Source organism: Hirundo rustica, chromosome 1 (assembly GCF_015227805.2).
Source record: "Hirundo rustica isolate bHirRus1 chromosome 1, bHirRus1.pri.v3, whole genome shotgun sequence".
In the NCBI taxonomy this organism is placed as follows: Eukaryota; Metazoa; Chordata; class Aves; order Passeriformes; family Hirundinidae; genus Hirundo; species Hirundo rustica.
In genome coordinates this window covers 118,613,917-118,632,540 of record NC_053450.1, presented here as the reverse complement: position 1 = coordinate 118,632,540, position 18,624 = coordinate 118,613,917, and the positions used below count along the sequence as shown (strand labels likewise).

Genomic DNA, 18,624 nt, shown 5'->3' with positions numbered 1-18,624 from the left:
AACCTGATTGTTTTTCCTCCCCACAGGCTGATTTCACACTCTTATTCCAGTGAGTGTCTGTGTCTTCGATGAAATGATCTGCTTCCCTGTGCTTTAGGCTTCCTCTTGGCCGTGGAGTGTTACAGTAACATGAAATATGATGGCATTTTTTTCTTTAATAGTGCTCTCCACACTGGATGTATTGATAAGTAGGTGTAAAGTGTCTCCTGTTTGCTACTTCCTCTGTAATCTGCTACAGACATACCCTCGACCAGAAGTTCTCTTTGCCCCATCAGATTGCTGTGCCAGTACCTTCCTTGACATATATATATATATATACACATATATATATATATAACAGAAGTGTTGTGCTAATGTCCTGGTTATGTTGGTTTGTTACTGACCGAGAGGGGGATGGAGTAGCAAGGCACAGAAAATCCACTATACATTCTAACATTTAGGCTTTATCCTTTATTAGGTAGTGAGTAAGAGACAAAAGGAACTGAGTTTGTTGTTTACAGCTGAACTTTAAAGAGACTTGTGTGAACAAAAGCTTGTTCCATAGAGCACTGTGACAAAAGAGGTCCAAGAAAACGGAAGGTGTCATTGCAAATTAGCTGATGTAAATAGTTGGAATGACACTCTTATTCTAGCAAAATTTGTATGAACTCTGCCCTTAGTACTGTGCCTCCATACATGCCACAGGCCACGTTTTGGCAAGGATCAGCCTGTTGATTTTGATGGCAACACAACAACATGGCAAGATTAACAGCAGGTGTCCATGCATCAGAAAGCTGTGCATAAGAGCCCTCAGGATATTTGTCTCCCATTTTCCCAACTGCCTGCTTCCTCATGGGGAAAAGATAGCCTGCCCAGATCTTCTACCTTCCCAAAATGTGAGTACTCCTCAGCTCCTTTAGCAAGATCTTACTTACACAGGCTCTTACAAAAGGTTCTGGAGACAACTGGTGGTTCATGGAGCACAGCTTGAAAGCTGCTGCCCTTTTCAAGGAGGAATCTGAATGCAGCTGGCAAGGGCACTACAGCTTCTGCAAACTGATGGAAGGTTGAAAGCAGGCTTAAAAGACCAAGTCCACTGAATCTTACTATATCATGTACCCAAATGAAACCTTTTCTAAATTGAGTGTGAGGAACAGGTTTTGAAGGCCGGCTTATTTACTGTCTCTTTACTGGGAGCTGTAGAGTAGAGAGCCCTTTTAAATGTCAGCCCCTAGTTATTTAGATGTCTAAACTTGACTTCAGAAACTTACTCATACTGTTGTTTTGAAAGTTAGGCCAAAGCAATCCAGCTGGTAATAAGCCCTGGAATCAACATCATGTCTTTTTCATGGCTACATAAGTGTGAATTAAATATAAACAAAATCTCATTCCATTTCAAGGCACAAACATTTGCAAATAAACTCGATGAAATACAAATACATAATATAGAACTTATTTTAATACTTCTAGATAAATAAATGCATCTCTTTGGAATTCTTTGGACACAGATATCCATGGAACCTCTTCTTTCTCTCTCTTTATATATTTTTTTATAAAATCTAAATGCGGAGAGGTTTAAAAAATGGCAAATACGAATGTATATGGAAGGCTCACTGATGAACTGCAAGTCAAAAGTGCTGTATATTCCCATCCTCTATATCTCCCATCTGCCTGCAATAATCACAGACAGCATTATATAGTAACCACATGGTCAATATTTTGCATTACTGCCTTTTAATAAAATCTTTCAAATAATTTCCCCATCTAAACTTAAATTATGCTTTTAAATTTTATTCTTCCTAAATGTACGGTAGGCATTTCACTTAGCTACACATCAGAGTGGTTGCGTGTGACTCAGCAACGCACTCCATAATATTAATAGATACTTTTCAGCTCCCTATGGGAAAAAGCAGGCAGCAAGGATCAGATTCAAGAAGTCTATTTTTTTCTTTGTTGTTTGTTACTTACCACTTAATGACCCACATGTGAAATCAATGGTTATATAATTATTTTATATAGTAGATTTTCTGTTTATAAGTTATTTTTCTTACTCTAACATATATACAATATATCTATATATACCCCTGATAAATCTTACTTTAAAGGGACACAGTCAACCCCTTTAAGCCTCACAGTAAATATATAAGGCTTTAAGCTGTCTTTACATAACGGTCAGCTACAGAATTCAAGGGTCCCTTGAGATCCTAAAAGTTGTATTTGTTCCAAACCCATGATGTGCAGTTATCTCGTAATATGTATCTCATGTGTCACTGTTTACATTTTATAAGTATATTAAGACATTTTATATCACATCAGTAGGAAATAAAACAAGGGAATAAGTCTGTTGCTAAGACTAAATCTATTGCAAAAAATATTACCTGTATCTACATACACTCCCACTGGTGTGATATAAAATGAATATGTGCCATTTTTGGGATGAAATTCTGGCTACAGTGCAGTCAGAAGGAACTTTCAACTGGCTTAAATGAGACCAGGATTTCTCTCCTGTTTTTCATTTGTCAGTTATGACTCTGTGTGACCAATTTGTGTCTTCCCTCTGCTCAACACTGGTGTCAGGCCTGTTTCATGACAAGAGCATATTTTTTGTTTTCCACTGTCATGTCTTAAACATTGATCTATCCTGTATGTATTACTCTTTTTGAATAAACACACAGTGTACACATACATTTTCAGGTCAATAAATGTTTGACCCATTCTGTGTACAGTATCTGAATTATCTTTCCCCCACTAGATCTTCTTTATCTCTTTCTCTGCCCTAACCTAGATTATTTTCATTCTTCTGTAAGTGAGGAAAACTTCGCTCACCAGGAATAGATCTGCATTATTGTAATAATTTTTGACTACTTACCAAAGTGACATAATTTTGTTCATTTTATCTTTTGCAACTCAGTTAGAAACCTAGTGGCATAGATAGAGACACAATACTACTGTTTTACAAGACATCTATTGTATCTACTTTTGTTCAGATAAATACCCAGTAACTGCTGATTTGGCAGGAGGATTGGTAAGGGTACTACTATTCACAGTGTTTCTTTTTTTTTCTTTTTTTTTTTTTTCTTTCCTTCTTCTTTAATCTACAGAATAAAGTTTTATATACATTGGAACCAGTTAATGCCCTTTAGACAAATTTGTAAGTTGTTTCATAAAGCAGGAAAGACATTGCAGGGAAATATGTGCCAAAATGCACAGTCAAAAGGCTTTATAAGTTTTATATGTCACTACAAGTCAATGCTGGAGATCAGTTCTAAAACGATCAATGCTCAAGAGAAATGTTCTCATCTGGAGAAAATACTGCCCATTCCCCCTTTCAGATTTTGTTCAGTTCTCTAGCAAAAGTTCTGGCTCTTCATATATACTTTAAACTATAAATAAACACTGCATAGTTCAATGTTCTTGATTTTCTTTTTTTGTTTGTTTGTTCTGAATTGAAAAATTATTGCAGTACAATTAATTCCTGTTTGGAGTTCAGTAAGGAGCAAACAGCACAGGAGTGTGGGTGGTCCGTATAGGCCCAGGAGCTGGTCGTAGAAGTGCTGGAGGAAGTGCTGAAGTCTGGAAAAGAGTGGCTGCTGGGGCTGTGCGAAGACTGAAGGGGGAATTCACAGCCACAGCAGCAGCTGCTGCTGCAGCTGCTAGCGGATTTGGTAAGATTCGTGGGGCCATCGGCTTTGAAGGTTCCTTTGAAAATACTAATTTTACCTGTGGGGAAGAAGAGAAAACAAACAAACAGAGACACATAATTTTTTCATATTCATTACAAGAGGGGGAGTTTAATTTAAGATTACACATGCAAAATCAAGCAAGAGAGGCCTCGTGGTGGCTCCTGACTCTATGAACTACAGACTTCTAACAGGCGATACGACCTCCCCCACTGGACAAGGTACAAGGCTTTGCTTGGGGACAAAGAGTTCCAGTGTTCACACCTTATTGCTGACACTCATAATTTAATATGAGATTAGAAATCAAAGCAAACCTAAAACATTACTGAGGAATCTGAAACAAAGTAAAGCTGCATCTACCTTGCAACAATTAAACAAGGAAAAATTAAATATCAATTAACAGATCTCCATCTGGACATCTAAATGTAGAGACCAGAGCAGAATGAAAACATATTGTATTCCCTGGTCTTACAAGATAATCTTGTTTTAATCATTAGGATGTGAGTTCTACTTAAAATTAAGATGTCCATATAGCTTCTCTTCATTTACTCCTGTTACTAATAATGAACAAATAGATCAATCTTATCTTCCATGAGTTATGAAAATCTCTCATGTTTCATGTGTTTAAATAGTTGTTGCCTCATATAATTTTGCTGCATCATCAATGTCTTCACTGTTTTCCACTAAGATAGTGTTCATTCTTACAAGGATTGGGAAAACCTGGCAAATATTTTAAAGTAGTATTTTGCCAAAGAATGATATTTCTGCTCCTGTCACTAACGTTTCTTCTTAAAAAACAATTAAAATCATGACATGATTTTAAATTTGTGGACCACCAAATACAAATCAAAAAAGCCCTCATTTAGATTTTCCTAAGAAAGAAAAAAAATCCAAACCCTGAAATTTCTCCAATACATAAAATATTTACAAGATGTCCAGTAATATGTAAGAAAATTTCCTGTTGGGATGCATACAAATGACCATCAGAGTAGTCTCTATAGATTTCTGCAGTTTTCAGTGGAATTTTAAGTTTCTAATGAGATGCCAGGAGCCTGAATACTTTTGCAGTCCTGTTTTTATAGTTCTGAGATAAGATTAGAAAATTCATTTACTGACAAAGAAAGGTTCCCATTGTTTCTGATGGACTTATGGTGGGTCTGTGTCCTAGCATGACCTGAGGTCTCTTGCAAAGGGCATAAACCTGAATACATGGTATTGAATATACAGAATATATGTACCATGCTGAGATACATCTCAGTGTAAGTATGGACACTTTTTACTTACAAGGAAACACAATTTCTCATTCTTGACTTGAAAGGGATTTTCAAGTAATTAACTTGCATAATATCACACTGACATTTTCAACTCAACAGAACCCCAGTGAGTGAATCATCAGAAAGTAAGGACAGGAGTACTCTGGCATGGACCACAATTGAGTTTCATCATTACACTATCATCACATTCCAAAAGGTCTGTTGGTTCTTTACTGGCCAGATGGATAGAGGATTTTTTTTTTTTCCCAATACCTATTGGCAACACTGCTGGCTTCCAGGTCCTTTAAAGCTCTGGGAGAAATACTCAGATCAAACCAAATTCTTTAATTCTCTTAATAAAGGATATAATAGGTACTAGATATGAAATTACTTATGGTGCCTATGAAAAGCAATGATCTGATCATTTCCTTGATCAGTGCTACGCTTACTGATCTAAGCTGTCTTCTTCCTTTGCTGAACATATGACTTTTTCCTCCCTCCTTACATTTTTTAATAAATATGCTTTACAGCCTTATTTAGAACAGAAAAAAAACCCAAACCAAAACCAACCAACCAAACAAAAACACAAACAAAACCAAAAAAAACCCACCCAAACAAACGAAAAAACCCCCAACCCTGAGGAAAACAACAAAAAAAGTAACCCTGAGTAAAAAGTGCTTTTTGGTCTAGAGTTCCCAGTAAAGGATGGTTTTTGTAACAGCTATTTTATTTAGGAAATTTGGACTATCAAATTCTTGATAACCTTTTCTCTCCATTGCAGTATTTTACACATGCTGAACAGTTGTGGCTTGAAGAAATACCAAGTAAGTCCCACCACTACAAGTCTTCTTAAACTCTGGAATATTACCATGGGAATTTATAAAGCTTCTATGTCTGAAGCATGCAAATTTAGAACAGAAGAGAAGTACAAATGATATTGAAAACATGGTAAGAGAAGGTCTAGAAAAGCTATGAAAATGTAGCTTCTTTTTTAAATTTCTGTAGACAAGTTTGGTGATGCCCATACATTTTGTGTAATGAAGAACAAAGATCTCATGTGGCTGTTTCTATCAAAAGGCTAAGGCTTTCTTGCCATTATTGGAGGAATCAGGTACTTCTAATGTAGTTAGATAGCTTTCCAGTTAACTTATCAACATGATTCTGATTTCAAGGTAGCTGCAAAACTAGTAATATTTAACACACACAGTAACTTGCACCTTCATTTCTGACCTGTAATTAACTCACAGGCCAACATGAGGAGTAAACTAGCCATTATTTGTTTCATTTCCAATGAAGTAAACTAAGGGACAAATAAATTGAAATATTAATGGGGAGCTTCCTGGTTTCAGCTAAGGAGAGGGAGTAAAGAAAAAAACATTTAATAAAAGGTGAAATTAGAATCTCTCTGGCTTGTTGCTGTGCCATTCTGCACTTCAAGTGACAATAATTCCCCCAGTTTTTATATTCAAAACAAAAAAGACTAAATGGAGAACTGGTCTCTCCTTTCTTATCAAAGCCACAATTCTGCTGCACATATCTGTTCATTTATTGCTAGCTCCTTCTCCCCTTCTTAAATCCCTTTTGCCTCTTTGATGCCCTCTACCTGACCTGTATATTGTGAACAAATGGGATTGAGGGAGCAGGAAAAGGACACACTGCTGTTATTTGTCTTGAACCTTGGCTGGAGTTCTCAGAAATCACCATTACATAAATTGGTAGAGAGCTGTGCACAACAACAACAATGTAATAGTTGATTTTTTCCCCCTGAAAAATAATGCATTTCCTAAAGGAATAATAATCCTGCCAGAAAAGCTTTCCTGATTCCATATCCAACTTACCCCATTACATATTCTCTACTCCTTTCAGTATGGCTTGTATTGGAGACCATGATCTTTTTTGTGGACTACTGAGAAACCCTATGGGGCTATTTCCCTATTAGTGGATCTATCAGAACGGTGCACTGCTTTATTCTACAACTGAATCTTGCATGAATATGCCACTCATGAGGGCTGCTCCAACAAGGACACAGTTTCTGCTGCCAAGAGCTTTAACTCAATGTAAAGAGAAATGGGTTTTCACATTTAAAAATTGTCCATATTGTGCCTGCATCAGAGAAGATGGTCAAGGCATAAGGGGCTAATCTCTATGAGGACAACAAATCAACATCCTTCCTCTGCCAGAAACATTTATAAACTCTTACAAAGCAGCAGATACAACATTCATGCAGTTTAACTGATGGAGAAGATAAATATCAGATGTTTCACGATCCCACCCACAATATAAGCTGATTCTTAACTAGTGGCAGCATCTTAGAGGGTTTTTATTAAAAAATAAACCTCTTTTAGAGCTACTAAGGATTGTGTTTCAGAAAGTTTACCCTGGCAGTGGAAAATGTTAACAGAACCACCCTGAAACAGTCAAATGAAAGAGGAGACAGGTTTTTTTAATTGTTCCACTTGTTATCTCAACAATTCTCTAAATAAGGATAGAATGAACAGTTTATAGATTTTTGTTTAGTTATTTCATCACTGTTGTCCTTGGTGAAAACTGGAAAAATTCTGTTTGACATCTGGAAGTTTTTTCCATCTCTTGCTCTCTAATGACCTTTGCAAAAAGCTTCTTTTCTGAGGTTATTCAGAGTAGCTACAATAGCAAGGGTCCACAGGTTGTAGTAAATACCCCTCAAAGTATATTAAAAAATCCCTTGTGGGCTTCCACTGGCCCCTTCATGTACCTGATACTCGAGTGGCTTATGCCATTACTCTACTTCTAAACAATTTTCCACTTATGTTTTCTAAAAATCCTACGCATCAGGATTAAAAGAAAAGTCTAATAAAGAGTGATTGGCTTACCCCTAGAGGATGTGTTCCCTTTTGAAGTTTGTTGTAAGGGCTGTATTTAGGTTTAGGTGGCTTCCCAGCAGCTCTGTCTTTGTGCCTTCTACTGCTTATGTGCTGTGAAAATATATTGGGGGGTGGGGGTGGGGTGGAAGGTGGGAAAGAAAACAAAGGGTGATAGCTCCACACCATATCAGTTCAGGTTCTGCTTTACACAAGATTACTGTTCCTAAAGGCTTTTGCTCTACAACAGCATTACTTTGACTAATTCAATAATGAAATGGAATAGGTTCTCTTGAAATTTGAAGGATCCTCTGTGCACCACACATCGGGACTGTAATTTTCATCAGTCCTAAGTCCAACTCTGATTTCACTACAGTTAAATATTTTCCCACCTTTTCTAACTTCATCAGGATTTGAGTCAGGTTAAAGACAGAAGCCTTTGAAAAACTTCTCCCTAATTCTATAAAGCACCCATCAAATTCAATCCACTGCTGATGGAAAGTTTTTAAAGAATATTAAATAGTAAAGCATCCCCAATTTGGGGAAGACTATAAGGTCCTAAAATTGCTTGGACATCCTTCTGAGACGGTTATATATCAAACTAAGTGACAGTGAAAAAAAATGCATAAAATCCATTATCTTCTTCATAAGATCTATGAGATTTTTAAAGCATCTTTCTACAGATTATCTTGCAGCATTAGAAGTAAGGAATCTTTTTCAAAATTGTAACTTTACTTTGATTTTCATTTTCAAGAGAATAATCACAATAAAAAGAGAGAACTGGACATTTTTTTTCCCTGAAACCAGAAGAATGGGTATTGCTATTGTCCATCATTGAATTAATCTTCGTCTTTGTAAAGTTTCTTAAACAAGAATTTAATTCCAACAGGAATATGGAATTAAACGAAATGTTTTGCAGAAAGCTTTGTTCATCTGAAGAACGACTGAACATAACTTAGTGTAATTGCAATTTAGAGGTCATGCTTCTCAGTTAGAGAGAAACATTGATAAAAATATTAGAAATCCTCTCCATCCCACATTTCTAAGTGGGTCACTCAGTGTTCTGTGAAAGTACTGGCTGCACCCACTTTCACATCTTTGTCAAGGCAAATATCATGCAGTACACGAAACGGCAGAGTTTCTTAGCTCAGGACAATTCTAGCAGTCTAAAGACAGTTGTAACTTGTTGCAGCTTACACCTTCTATAACTCTTTACCAAATATGTATAATTGAGAGCTTTTGACAAGACATATTCCATGCCAGGGACAATCATAATTAAAACAAAACATACAGCATGGCAGCCAAGTACATTGGAAAAAACTCTAAGTTCCATTTGGACACAAACTGTTGAATTGACATGTGCTGTCTGTGTTGGTACTTTACCACCATGAAAACAAAGAACAGCCAAAGATTGTCACTCTACAAGCTGCCTGAGTACCTGTTTCAGTTGTGTCTCGGAGTTTACGTGCACATCACATATTTCACAGTGAAATGTTTTGTTCTGAAGGCCTGTGTTTCCTTTATTCACAGGTCCTTTGCCTTTTACGCCTGCTCGGGGAAAGGCTTTTATGGTTCCACTTCCATTCCGAGCTTCCAGCATAGTTTTGTGCTTAGTCCCTGGAGAAAATAGAAATGGGAAACAGAAACAATTTTGGCAATTGGGTTGCATTCATTGTTCTATTTTCTTTTAAAAATAAAATCATATGAGCATCATTTTGGTGCCACGCGCTATCCTTGGAATAGGACTGTGTTGGTCTGTATCAGAGTCACACTAATGTAACAGTATTTCACACCTGATACTTAGTTACTAAATTACATACCTGTAGGTAATGCACTAGAACAAAGCAGCCACACCAGTTAAGTCGTGGCACAATCAGATACCCTGATGTGAAGTTAAATGCGTGTGACTTTTCTCATTAACTCCTGCTGCTAATAAGACCTGAATTGTAGTTGCAAAAGGAAAGTAATTTAGCTATTAGAGATGTAGTTGGCTTTGATTTGTAGTCCTCCTGACCAGATTGACAGTATGTCTAGGTAGCTTACAATTAAATCTGTAATTGACTAATTACTCTCCAAACCAGAAAGGGGCAGAGGTTCCTGGAAGCAACCTATGGATCACTAATGTCCTGGACAGAAACCAAAACATGTGAGAAACATTAATGTGAGAAAAATGGCTTTTTTTTTTTTTTTTCTTTTCTTTTCCCTTTCTTTGTAAATAAAGGTTGGATAGAGAACACTGGTGTTCTGTTGCTGCACCTTTACTCAGACTGAACAATTTCTTATGCTATTGATTCCCACACAGGTAGTCTGTGATGATGACGGACTAACTACTGCATACAGAACCACCGCTCCACTGCTAATTGCTGTATGCATCCACAGAGACTTATGAAAAAATGCATGTGTGTGAGTACACACACAACTGTGTATCAGCACAGGCAGCAAAAAACTTGGAAGGTTGTGTTTAAATATTCAGAATAGTGTTTTGGCTCTCAGTCTGATCAGAATATTCAGTCTAACCATATGAAGTTAAATAGTTTAAACAGGCACAGCTTGAAGGTGAACTTTCACCAGGTGAAGATCTAGCATATAGTATATAGCATTCAAAACTGATGGAATTTTGTTTCTCATGAATGCCAAGAAGTTACAATTTCTATTCTAATTTGAGCTTTATAGATATGCCAAAGTTATTTCTTTTTTAATTGCATCGTAAAACCATTTATAACTTTACTCTAAGTATATTATCACTGCCTCTACATTTCAAACCTAAGGTTCTCTTTCTGTCTCTTAACCCTACTTACCCTTGATAAGAGGTAGCCCCTGACATTCAAAATCAGGAACTTTCTGTAAGATAGCTATAGGTGATCACTGCCACCATAGCAAATCCCTAGATCTTTTAACCCCACCCACCACAAAACCAATCAATAACATGCATAAAATAATGACTGTGAAGGGTGGCTCTCTACTACAGGAACTTACTGATGCTACTAGCTCTAATGACAAGAAAAAGTTTAAAAACGGAGAAAGATGGAGGTAAGAAATTTCCTATTCAACTCTCATGCAGCAGCCACTATCAGCTGATGAAAACAAAGGGAAAATATACATAATTTTAACAAGTCATTTATTAACAGAGAATATGGAGCTAAGAACTCTTACTCCCATCATTGAACTCTGACTGACTGATGCTCCCTCTTTCAGCCTTAATTTGTTAGATTTCTAACAAAGCTAATGGCATTCATACTCAGTTTGCTAGTTGGCACAAGCAAAGCTATGCAAACTCTGAACACCAAAGGTAATGAAGTAGAGCTGTCATTTAGCTCAATAAGGTTTTGAAGCTGCAAAAGCTAAAGTGTACGAAAATCTGCAACTTGCAATAAATTCCTTTCTTTCCCTTTTTTGAAATCCTCTTTGCCTGTCATTTTTATATTTTAATAGTTAATGAATTCCATGTAATTGCCAGTTTTCTGCCACCTCTTTGTCCCCTGCTGGAAGAGATCTAATCTATTCAGGGGAAGATAATTGCAGTACTCTTGAGACTGAAGGGAAAAAAAAAAAAAAAAAAAGAAGCAAATAAGCAGTGCTCCATCTCACCACTGTTGTGCGCCTCCAGCTGTGAGGCAGAGTTGACAGCGACTTTGCATAGTGAACAGTACAGCAGTCTTTTTGCTTTTTCTTCCTCAGTCTCAACGGAAGGGCAAGTGCTGCTGCTAGTGGCTGTTGTGGGGATTTTCTCCACTTTAGAGGTGATCTCAGTTGTCATAACACTGCTCTTCCGGATTTCCACGGTTGTCGTTGTTGATATTGCTGGTGTCCCTGTGTTAGCATCTGTGGGCAAAGAGGGGAGATGGAAAGAAATGAAAACAAGCAAAAAAAAAATTGTGCAACCTTTGGTGTTTGCCTGTTGACATCCCAATGCTGTGACGACACCGAGAGGCAGATTGTTCGGGTGATGGTTTGACTAACGGCAGTGAATTAACCTGACTTTTTCTTTGTATTTCATGTGGTTTCAAAATACAGTACTCCCATGTATTGAAAGACCATGTGTTGCCTCCTGCAATCTCCTCACACAGAACCCATAACCTGAATAAAAAGGTCATTAAGGCTGTACTGTACAACAGAAGAAAAATGTTATAAAAGAAGTCATGTAAATGACTAGCACAACAGGCAGTTAAAATTTATACTCATAACTTCAGATGCATAAACAGCCATAGTAACACATAATATTTATGCTGATTGGGTAGCCAAGCTAAAGTTTTAACATCTTGTACTAATGAAACTAAAGTGAAAAAATTGTCCTTTATATCTGGTTAAAAAAAAAAAAAAAAAAAAAAAAAAAAAAAAGAAAGAAAGAAAAAAAGATACTTCACTTGATTTTTCCCAACACCAACACTAAAAGAATGAAGGTAATTATAAGTACACAGTACACATTGTTATCCATCATTACATAATAATGATACATACTAATAACAGTAACTAACAATATAGCATTCCATATCTAATACCTAAACAAACACTAATAAGATTTTCATTCTGGCCATCAGTAGTATTTTTGGAAATACTACAAGCAAGATCTATAACTAAATATGGAAACCTAGTTCTTGCACTTAAGAACTTGTGACTTACCTATAGTTCTCAAATCAGAGAGAAAATACACAATTATATTGGAGTTTGAATAATTGATAGATGATGTTTGGATATGGCAGTATCATGCACTTGTTAAGTACTTAGGAGCAAAATCCAGCAGTGAAGGCAGTGAGGAAAATAGCGGGTAGGGGACATGAGAAAGAGACAAAGGACAGGAGCTGTTCTGCCCTTGCAGCATTGTGTTTTATCATATTAAGCTTACTGAGTAGTAGCTTTCCCAAGAAAAAAGTCTTAGTTACTTGTTGAGGGTTAAGGTTTCCTGTAGAATTTTTCCCCCCCAATAAGTTGCTAGGAGACTAAATACTGATAGTTAAAGGGTGCTCAACCCGGACAAAGGAAGTTGATTACTTAGTTTTGGGGGAGGGAAAAGGCTCCCGAGAGCTGAGGGTGGTGGGCTCGCAGCTCTCGGTTTTCCGGGGAGCACGGTCGGGCGACTGCTAGCTGCGTGGAGTCCACGATTAATGGAGGAGTCTGGTCCTGGGAATTCTACCATCTGTTGGAGCGCCCAGGAATTCGGAGTTTCTTCGCTGCCCTGCTGGATTTTGGGGTCAGCCCGGGTCCAGCTGCTGCAGGTTCTCCGGCACTGCCAACTCTGCCTGCCGAGGACACCCCCTGCCTGCCGAGGACAGTCCACTGCTTCCAGCCATCAGCGCCGGAGCTTCCACCGTTTGCCCTCGGGGTTCTTGGTTCTGTTTTACTATTATTATAATTGCTGTTGTTGTTTGTCTGTCCTGTTATAGTTACTAGTAAAGGACTGTTATTCCTTTCCCCATAGCTCTGACTGAAAAGTTTTTTTTAATCTTCCAAATTATAATAACACGGAGGGAAGGATTTGAATTTCTCATTCCTAGAGAGGCCTGCCTCTCCTTAGCAGACACCTGTCTTTTCAAACCGAGACATTACTTTACTGAGATATGCCTTGATCTGGGTACTTTCCAGCATAGCTCAGTTTGGTTTCCTACGTCGCTTGGTGTTAATGATTCTCTACCTGTACTATGCTTTATTTATTGCCTCCCATTAGAATAGATAAAATAACAATTCTTTCACTTACAGAGCTAAGTACATGCTCCAATGCAGAAGGGACACAACTAACTGATACCACTGTGGTGTGTTGCAGACTAGTACTGTTCAAAAGCTTTGTTAATGGAGAACATTCCTAATAGCTTAGCACACAATATCAAACTGGAAGCAAGGCAAACACACTGAGAAACCTGATTCAAAACAATTTTAATGCATTGAAGAAACAGTTTAGAAAATTAGATGCTTTTCAGTGAAGACAATTGCAGGAATCCACACTCAGTAAGTTTAATCTGAACTATTAACACAGAATGATGAACCCCAGCACTGCATTTGGGGAAGTGTTATTGTTTATTTCATTTTGATTGTTTTCTTTTTTTATTTGCTTGGTTTTCAGAAAAATCATTCAGCAGCAGGCATGATGAACACAGATATTTTCTATCATTTTGCTATAAAACAGGTCCCCATCACATTAAAAGTGCAAAGTAAAAGATTTAGGTGGTATTTTTTTCCTCCTCTGATCAGCTCTGTCCAGTCTAGGGACAGCAATGTCAACCCCCCCCCCAAAATCACTTGTTTTGCTGTTCATTCAGAAGCAATGCAAATGCAAAGCAACAAGGGAGGGTTTGTGATGGTGGGAGCCAAAATAAATTAGTGGTTTAGAAAACATGAACTGTGAATATGGAAGAAAAAAGGTGAGCACTGACAGTGTTTTTCATATCTGTAGAAGGTACCTAAAAATAAGAGAATATACTCTTCTCCCTCATCCTTCCTAGTAGAACAAGGACTATTGGAATACATCAAGAGAGACTTAGATTAGATGAGAGGAATTTCTTTCTAATATTAAAGTTAATGAAGCCTGGGAATAGCCTACCTACACAGATCCAAAAATATTCCCTACCAAGGGATTTGAAGCTGGCTGAACAAATATCTACACAAATATGATTCCCTCTCAGTCAGTGGAAATACGACCCTTTAAGCTCTATTAAGTTCTATACATTGTGTATTTTGTAATGTTTCTACACACTTTCTCAAGGGGGATTTTAAAAATTATCATTCATAAACCCAAGAAAGCAGAGTTTTTCATGTGAATATTCTAGGTATTGAAAGGCATTAAAGCACGTAGCAAAAAAATAAAGTCCCACTCAAGGTCAAATCACAGTTTGGGTTTTTTGGTTTTTGGTTTTTTTTTTCCTGAAAGATAGCCTGAAGGGTCTCATATCCTGAAGGTACTGGGGATGTCAAATATCAGTGCAGAAGGAACGGTGTTTCCTTGCTGAATAGTTATGGGTTTTGTTTTGTTTTTTAATTTTATGTTTCAAAAGAAAAAAAATATTTTGAAATATTAAGCCTTTTGTTGGGAAACTGATGAAAAAATAAAGCCCTTGAAGATCTGTCTACAAAACTGTACAGGTAACTAGTCACTTCTTTCACATTCCAGAGAATCCATTGAATGTTTGTTTTCCTTCAGTCAAAAACTGCTGCAGTGAAATTGTTTTCCTCAAAAGCCTAATCCCAGCCCAAACCCTGTTTCTTTATAAGCATTAACACTGCTTTGAAAACATCAATTTCTGCATCCTCCAACTACTGTAGGGTAGTAGGCTTAGCCAATGTACTCTTTTGGTGACACAGAAGGCAAAGGGCAGATGGCCCACAGAGGTGCAAGGGACACTAACATTCTCTCAGGTTTGATGGCAAAGTTGGTGCTCATTCTAATCTTGCAGGAAATTAGGTATGTACATCAATTACCATTGCCAGCTTTGCAGTGTAAGGGTTAGTATTTAGCCCTAAGCAAAATATAGATCATAATTTCTTTACTTTTCATAGGACAACCTGAGGCAATGAAACAAAGAAAAATCCAAAACCAACCAGCCTAACAAAAAACCTTAAATAACGGCAGATTTTATTCTGCCTTGAGTATCTGACCTTCTGTATCTATGCTGATCTAATGTTTCACTATGTAATTATTTTAAAGTGAAAATACAATCAATTATGCTAGCTCTTTTGGATAATTTGAGGGTATTTTGAGATGCATGAATGAAAGCAGCAAAGTATATAAAAATTAAAAATGGTAGATGTCATCAGCATATTCTTCATCTCAAAAAATAATCAAAATTCAGTGCATATATTCTGCATTTTTAAGAGGTGACCTATATGAATACGCTTTATATTCTACTGATGTAAATACATGAATGACATTAAAACATAAATAGAAAGCCATCAAAGTTCACCACGTAAAAGCCATGACAAGTTTAAAGATGCAAAGCAGCTCATCCTCATATAAAGTTCAGAATTTTCAGCAGAGATTAAGGGTAAAACATTCTAAAAGCTGTCAAGTAAGCTTACAAAGAGGCAATTCAATTCCTTTTCTCACAACTTAACCAGCATGAATCCCTTTGAATATATCACAGTGTTGCTGCATGTCCATAGTTCAGTGCCCTAAATACAGGGTACAGCATTAAAGGTATAAGGGATTAAAAAAAAAAAAAAAAAAAAAAAAAAAAAAGCCACAAGGAAAAACAACACCAAAAAGAAGTAGGGAGGCATTTGAGTTCATGCCTCGGAGACTGAATCAGCATTTCTGAACACTATATTATGACAGGGCCTTAAGAGTTATTTCAATTATAAATGTTCTAAAATTGAGCTGGAAATGCAGCCACAGTCAAATGGAAGATTTGTTTCTGGTGACGCAGGCTTGCAGCACTGTGCTATTTTCATACCAGTGGCCCACAGCAAATATTCATTATTGCAACTGTCACTACTTGGCATTGGTATAGAAGTTGATTGCTGATATTGTATGGAGATGGACTCCAACAGCAAAACAAAACAACAACAAAAACAACAACAACAACAAAAAACAACAAAAAACCAAAAAATAAACCCCCCAAAAAACAAAAACAACAACAACAACAAAACCCAAAATAAAACAACAAAAAAAACCCCAAAAAAACTCCACCAACAAACAAAAAAAACCACCAAAACCACCCACCAAAAAAAAAGGAACACTTCAGGATTCACAAGAATTCATTTGTGTTCTTGGTCTTAATATAGCAGCAGAATAAAAACTAAAAATATAAAAATATTACATTATAATCTAATCTTAGTCACTGGCAAAATCAAAGGTCTATTTTAACATGAGACGAAGACAGATGAAAAAATATTCTGAGTACTGACTTGAGTACTACAGATACCATGGTTCAAGTGGAAAACTGCATTGTGATTAAGGTTCTCCTAAGTAAGCAGGATTAATTTTATATCCCTGCTACAAGACTCATGAATTTTCTTTAGTCTGAAGAAACAGAAAATTACAACCCATGTTTTTCTTCTGAGTATGTGAAAGTCTCACTCATCAGTTCCTGCTACTAAGCCTAAGAATTTCTTATCCTGAAGCCATAAATAGACCCACAGAAAGAAATGTACTCTGACTTCAAACAAATCACAAATATTTATGAACATGTTTTTTTCTTTCGCAATCTCAAGTGGCATGCATTTAAAAATAACTGATTTAGCACATACTCATGCATTCTGGTCTCATTTAAATCAAACTTCACCTCTGACATAAAAGGATTGAGCATTTGGCCCATTATGCTATTCAGGAAAAAAATAAACAACAAAACAACCAAAACAACCCCAACATTCTTTCTCATGACAAACAGAATTTGATATGAAATATTTCACTACGTAAGACGTCTTAGTATTGCAGGAACATCATCTGCTGGCTAGCTTGTAACAAACCCATGTCAATGCTCCCATACAGTTCCTTGGTACTGGCATGTTCAAGGCTGGGACTGGGTATATTATTTTCCTGACTCCTAAGAACTGGGTCCTTGGTTTCCTTGGGCTGCTTTGAAAATCTCATTTTCTATGACTTCTGTGGTACTTACGTCTGAAGATAAGGCTTAATTTCTTTAGGAACTCTAAATGTAATGATGGGGTACACCAGAATCAAAGCACCATCCTCCAAAACATGACGGCTGCCAGATATTTTTGTGCTTGGCTGATTTTCTGTTCTCATATACTGAAACAAAAGCATGTATACTAGCACATCAACTGGCTCCAGCACCTAAACAAAACACTGTGAGGAACTTTGACCCAAACATAGCAACTTCTTATCCTTCATATGTGCAGAATACAAACTTGCATATTTTGTGGTAGGGGGATCTCTGGTCCTTTACAATATATTGTACAAAAAATTCTTTCAGTATCATATTAACAAAAAATCCAGTCATTAGACTTAGTTTTACATTCAAAATCTGGATTTGATCTATTTATAATAGATATAGCCTTCCCATAACGGATATGTTTACTAGGAGAGATAGAATTATATTTTTAGAACTTAGAAGGACCCATATAAATTTTCTCTAAGAAAAAATGATTACATTATGATTTTGAGACGTAAGTACCAAACATCACAGGGGTTTTTTGGGCATAAATGACAAAAATATCTGATTGACAGCTGTGCATCACTTTATGGTCACCTTCAATGGCAAAATATGAAATATTGGATACCATGGTGTTCACCTGATCTTCTAAAGGATGGATACTGATGAATAATGAAAGAGTCAAGAGCGCTGAAGTAATAAACAAAGCTGTGTAGGGCCAACCAGGAACAGTATTTGAAAATTTTTGATGAGCTGTCTTTTTTGAACTTGTTTTTTTTAAGTCTGTTTTTTAAACAGCTCTTTAACCGGTTTGTCTCCCTTTCCTTGTAACTACCTTGGCTTGATCTTTCTTGGTCAAGTTCCTTGTTAACTTTCTTTTTCTAGGTGTCTATCATAATTACTTTTAATATCCAAAAAGTGAGAGTCTGAGCATGTCTAAAGTATTGCCCAAACTTTTGCTCAAAAGTACCAAACAAGCATTACTGAGAAACTGAAGAACTGCAAAGTGTCTCAGAATGAGCATGAAAAGCAAATACCAGGAATCTTCTTGGATTGTAACTGGAGAAGCAATGATCTCAGTATTTTGACCAGTCCCCTGCTTTTTAACACTTAAATAAATCTTATTATACACAGTGTTCATCACTCAGAAACAGAAGATGAAGAAACAACTGGCTACACAACAAGTGACTTCATTTTACTGCTGCCTTTACTCCACGCCTCCCAGCCTTGGTGGTGATTTGATGGCGGGGAGACAGCAAACAGGATGTTCAGTGACAAAAGGTGTTCACAGAGAGAGTGATGATGAAAAGGAAGTAGCAAACTTCATATATTT

The 18,624-nt window shown here is 36.8% G+C and overlaps 1 protein-coding gene across 10 annotated transcripts in view; it reads right to left on the bottom strand.

The window, feature by feature from the left end:
- Positions 1–423: 423 nt before the first annotated feature.
- ZNF385D (zinc finger protein 385D) overlaps positions 424–18,624 on the bottom strand; it is a 423,031-nt gene continuing 404,830 nt past the window's right edge. For all 10 annotated transcript variants that reach the window (XM_040064757.2, XM_040064732.1, XM_040064742.1 and 7 more), the window contains 4 exons: positions 11,341–11,574; positions 9,191–9,369; positions 7,765–7,866; positions 424–3,699 (listed from right to left, as the gene is read on the bottom strand). In XM_040064757.2, coding sequence (XP_039920691.1) covers positions 3,466–3,699; positions 7,765–7,866; positions 9,191–9,369; positions 11,341–11,574 — 749 coding nt within the window. In that variant the 3' untranslated portion in view covers positions 424–3,465. The remainder of the gene's footprint in view (positions 3,700–7,764; positions 7,867–9,190; positions 9,370–11,340; positions 11,575–18,624) is intronic.